The sequence below is a fragment of the Chenopodium album genome, chromosome 27 (genome assembly GCF_948465745.1).
Source record: "Chenopodium album chromosome 27, dcCheAlbu1.1, whole genome shotgun sequence".
Classification (NCBI taxonomy): domain Eukaryota; kingdom Viridiplantae; phylum Streptophyta; class Magnoliopsida; order Caryophyllales; family Amaranthaceae; genus Chenopodium; species Chenopodium album.
The window spans coordinates 11,648,618-11,653,768 of NC_137860.1; the positions used below are offsets into that span (position 1 = coordinate 11,648,618).

The window sequence follows — 5,151 nt, forward strand, 5'->3', positions numbered from 1 at the left end:
TTGAAGTCTTCCCTCGTGACGAGAAGTTGGAATCCCTATTTCCTTAGCCTTAGCTAAAAACACTGAACAATAGTTCCCTGCTTCCTCGGCTATGGTTCCTTTAACGATGCTCCCTTCGGGATTTGCTCTGTTTTTTGCCTTATCTGCCAAAGTGCCCATTTGCCTCTCATAAGGGTACATCCAACGCATAAATACAGGACCACACTCCTTTATCTCACGAGGCAAGTGCATAACAAGGTGAACCATTATGTTAAAAAAAAGAAGGAGGAAAATACATCTCGAATTTGCATAATGTTTCAACAATATCATATTCCATATCGTTAAGTTTTTTTGGATCTATCACCTTACTGCAAATTGCATTGAAAAACAAGCAAAGCTTCACAATAGCATGCCTAACATGTTTTGGCAAAAGGCCTCGAAGTGCAATTGGCATAAACACTTGCATCATCACATGACAGTCATGAGACTTCATACCAACAACTTTCTTATCAGTAGTAGAAACAAAACGCCCTATGTTCGATGAATACCCCGTCGGCACCTTGATTCCTTTCAAACACTCACAAAAGACCCTTTTTTCTTCTCTAGACAATGTATAACACGTGTAGGCGTCGCTCGAAGTGCGCCTACGTTAAAAGCATGTGGTGAATATGCTTGGCACTCATAGGAAGTGGGAATTGACATATACGATTAGGGACGCGATTAGGGACAAGGAAAGTAGGGAGCCGCCAACAAGTTTTTAAGGAACTTGTAAACCGTTCACGGATCATAAAAGGCAACCACGATTAAGGGACAACGATAGGCAACAACGATTGACCCGTGAAGGTTACACCCCATTCATAATCCATGAGATTACTAACTCCATATGGTTCGGAACCACGAAAGGAGGATCGGGGATGATGGTACGAAGTGAGTCATGGAGTCACATTCGCCCGTATTGGCCTCTACTCGATTCTTATTATGAAAAGTATTCCTGCGATCTCAAAGGCATGCAAACAAAGATTCAATTTGCTCCAAACTATTATTAAGCTAAATTGGTTGAATATTAATGCACACATAATTCTAAAATATTGTGATCACTTGATTAAATAACAAGATTAAAAGAACCTAAACCGATCGTCCAAATTAACTTATTAAGCGTGATATTCAATTACATATTCCCTTTAAACATGCAATATGGTGATCATAATAATAATGGAACAAACATTAATATTGGAAGCAATCTAACAATAATAGCGTTAATCAAATCAAATAATAATCCTCATCATGATATTAGCAATAAGAAATAATAATGAGAGTAATTAAGTGATTAATTACTCACTTTCCGCGATTTCTTGAAATTGCTACATCATGAATAAACTGTTAGTAACTTCAATAAAAATAAATCAAATTGAAATTAAATTAAATAAAAGTAGAGTTGATTTGGTCCAAACCCTCAGTTAATTCTACCTTTCACGCCTTGGTTTAAGTATAGAACTTTGGGTATTGTATGGACTCCTTAGAGTGCTTACGGGATATAAAATGAGAGAATAGGGTGGCTAGAGTTTAGGCTAGAGCAAGAGAGAGAGGAGAGAATATTTTAGGTGTAGGGAGAGAGAATGATTTTTGGTGTAGAAGAGAGGAAGAGAGAATGATTTGATGATCAAGCTTGTTGATGATTCAAAAAGGGGAGATATGAAATCTATTTATAGGGAAAAAAGAGGGGTCGAATCAAGAAAAGATAAGAATTCAAATCGGATAAAACTCTTGCGATAGACAGCAGTTTTTACGGTTTTTGTTTTTATCATATCTTTTGAACCAGAAATCAGAATAAGATGAATAAGATATCGTTGGAAAGCTCTTTAAGTCTAATTTCTAACCCAATTAGAATCAGATTAAAATATTTTGTAGAATAAAAGATATGGCCGAAATAGTGGGACGGTGTCAGTTTTGGATAGAGTTTCGTATTTCTTTTATATCTTTTTCGTTATAGCTCGGAATTAATATTATAATATATCATTGGAAAGATAATTTCAAGAGCTATCCAACCATCTAAGAATCAGATAAAAACAGTGAGGCACGAAAATAATTACTGACTATTTTTGAACGTCTTTCAATTCGAATAGAATTAGGACTTTCAAAAAGAAAAGTTTTAATCAATTTCAAATGCTTTAATCTTATCTTTTCAAAAAGGATAATTATATCTTTTAGAAGCTTATAGAAGCTTCCAATTAATCCTAATTAGATTAGGAGTGGGATTAAATCCTTTGGACCCTCCACATGATCATTGGCTCGTAGGTAAGGTGGGCTTAGGCTCGATTTAAACTCATTTTAGTATTTTGGCTATAACTTATTCGTTATAACTCGGATTTGGGCTTATAATATATCGTTGGAAAGCTCTTTTCAAGCCCCATCCAACCATTTAACAATTGGAGCCAGATTAAGGACCAAAATAAACTGGTCTAAACGTTTTTTTAAAAAGGACACGAAATGAATGATTTTAATGGACACGAAATGAATTATTTTGGGATAAAGGCACAAAATGAGGAAAATAAGTTATGGTTTGGGAAAATGGGCTAGGAATTGGGTTGTTTTTAGAAATGTATTGAATATGAACCTGGATTTAAGCACTCTAAAGATTACATACTCAACCCGACCAATAATGGCGGTAAAAAGTTGTTCATCATCGGGTTTGGTTTTGGGGAGACATTTTTAGGTGTCTACAACACACATGGGGCAAAAATGCTTTTTTCGTTGTGTTATTATCCTCGGGCCATAGCTTAGGTCGAATTTTGGCTTTCTTCATGTCTCTACGCACATTATCACCATCCTTTGTCTTCCCTTTGATATTCAACAAAGTCCCAATTAGTGCCTCACAAACGTTTTTTTCAATATGCATAACATCAAGACAATGTCGAACCGACAAGTGCTTCCAATAAGGCAGATCCCACAACTTAGACACTTTTTTCCACAACACACCCTTCTTCGATTTTTCTCTGTGCATCTTACCGAAGATTGTCTTAACATTCTTAATTTTCTCATACACTTCAATTCCTGTCAATGGCTCACGACTCACTCCATTCTCAACATGCCCGTTGAATTGTTGTCTCATCTTCCGGTATGGGTGATTTCGACGAAGTGATCGTCTAGTATGCATATACACATTCTTGCCACAATGCTTCAAGCGTGTAATTTCCATGTCATCCTCACAAATAGGGCATGGTTTTTCTCCTTTAACTTTGTACCCTGACAAATTTCCATACGCAGGGAAATCATTTATGGTACAAAACACCATGGCTCTTAATCGAAAATTTATACCTGAAAGAGCATCAAATGTCACAACACCTTCATCCCACAACAGTTTCAAATCGTCAATAAGGGGCTCCAAATAAACATCTATCTCATGGCCAGGTTGTTTAGGACCTGGGATTAGAAGTGATAACATGATGTACTTGCGCTTCATGCACAACCAAGGAGGTAGGTTGTATATTGACAGAAGAACGGGCCATGTACTATGTTGACTACTAAGAGTGCTAAATGGATTCATCCCATCCGTACTTAATGCCAGTCTTATGTTCCTCGGCTCCTTCCCGAATTCTGGAAATGTCTTGTCAATGTTTTTCCATTGCAATGAATCAGCCGGGTGTCTAATCAACCCATCTTTCTTCCTCTCATTTTCATGCCACACCAATTTTTTCGCTTTATCCTTAATTGAGAACAGGCGCTTCAACCTTGGTATTATGGGAAGATACCATACTACCTTAGCTGGTGGCCACTTCAAGGGATCCTTATTTGAGCCCTCTCGCTTGTATCGTGACACACCACACTTTGGGCAAGCATCCAATTTTGCATTCTCCTTTCGATATAGCACACAATCATTCGGACAAGCATGGATTTTGGAGTACTCTAAACCCAATGGACACATCAATTTCTTCGCATAGTAAGTCGACTTAGGAATGTCATTTCCTTCTGGAAACATATCAGAGAGGGTTTCCAACAACAAAGTGAAACTAGTGTTGGTCCACTCGCTCTTCGCTTTCAAGTTGTACAATGTTAGAATCCCAGAAAGCTTGGAATACTTAGAACAACCAGGGTACAACGGTGTCTCAGCTGCTTTCAACACATTCTCATATATATGAGAATCTTCATTAACATGATCACCTAACCCGTCTATCATCTCATCTATCCTATCTTCCTCCATGTCATCATTAGAACCCACTTCATCATCCTCAAAACCATTTGGCTCAAATTCATCAGCTTCATTGCCATTGCCGTTAATAGAAGAAGAATTATCCATGGGAGGAAATTTTTCACCATGCCAATACCAAATATTGTAGTCTGGCATAAACCCACGAATAATCAAATGGTCCTCTATTTTCTTAATGGCTTCCTACCTTTTCACATTGTTACAATCACGACAAGGGCAGAAAATAGGTCTTGCTTTGGTTAGCCTTTGTTCAACCAGAGTACTCCATTGGTGTTGCACTGCGACTCTACAGAACTCTTTGACCCCGTCTAAGTATTCCGGTGTGGTTCGAGAAGCATTATACATCCAACGACGGTCCATTTCTAACAATGTATGATTAAATCCCAAGAAAGAAATTATATTCAACATCACATATCAACATACTCCAAATGCATGATTTCAAAGGTCCTTATCGCTCCAACCTAACCCATCCTTGGAAGTGTATTCCCACTAGAAAATGGTTGACCACTTTTCGGACCTAAAGAAATTTCGGCAGCATTTCCCTACGGTTCTCCAAGTACACGACGTAATTGATTTCTTAATTACGTATGTACCCAGAGAACACATTACGGAATGCTTACACGAAATTACCTTTACTTCCGAAAAACAATCAACCATTTATATCCTAAGTGAGAATACAATTCCAAGAACAGTCCCAAACGGGGACTATTCAAGATTTACTCCTAATGAGTAAATCTTGAACGGGTATCTAGGCATATGAAGATATAATGCATTATACATATTAACACAACAAAAATTGACAAAATATTAGACAAAAAAAAAAGAAAAAAAAAACAAATTTTAATTTGCAGAAAGTTGGAAGTAAATTAAACAAAACAAAAAAAAAACAAACTACAAATCAATTAATTAATCATACCAAACTGTCACCAAGAAATCAAGCTGCTTCAATGGAGTTGAGGGAGCCGAGG

At 37.1% G+C, this 5,151-nt stretch overlaps 1 protein-coding gene across 1 annotated transcript; it reads right to left on the bottom strand.

Annotated features, from left to right (window-relative positions):
* Positions 1 to 250: 250 nt before the first annotated feature.
* LOC145619684 (uncharacterized) lies at positions 251 to 4,321 on the bottom strand. The gene is made up of 2 exons (XM_081674385.1): positions 2,708 to 4,321; positions 251 to 466 (listed from the first exon to the last, which is right to left on the bottom strand). Exons 1-2 carry the CDS (start codon positions 4,319 to 4,321, stop codon positions 251 to 253), a joined length of 1,830 nt encoding a protein of 609 aa, XP_081530511.1.
* Positions 4,322 to 5,151: the final 830 nt, after the last annotated feature.

Coding starts and splice junctions, on each gene's coding strand:
- LOC145619684 (XM_081674385.1), bottom strand. CDS start 4,321: ATGCCAGACTACAATATTTGGTATTGGCATGGTGAAAAATTTCCTCCC. Junction 467..2,707: donor AAAAAGCATTTTTGCCCCAT/GTGTGTTGTAGA, acceptor GTTGGTATGAAG/TCTCATGACTGTCATGTGAT.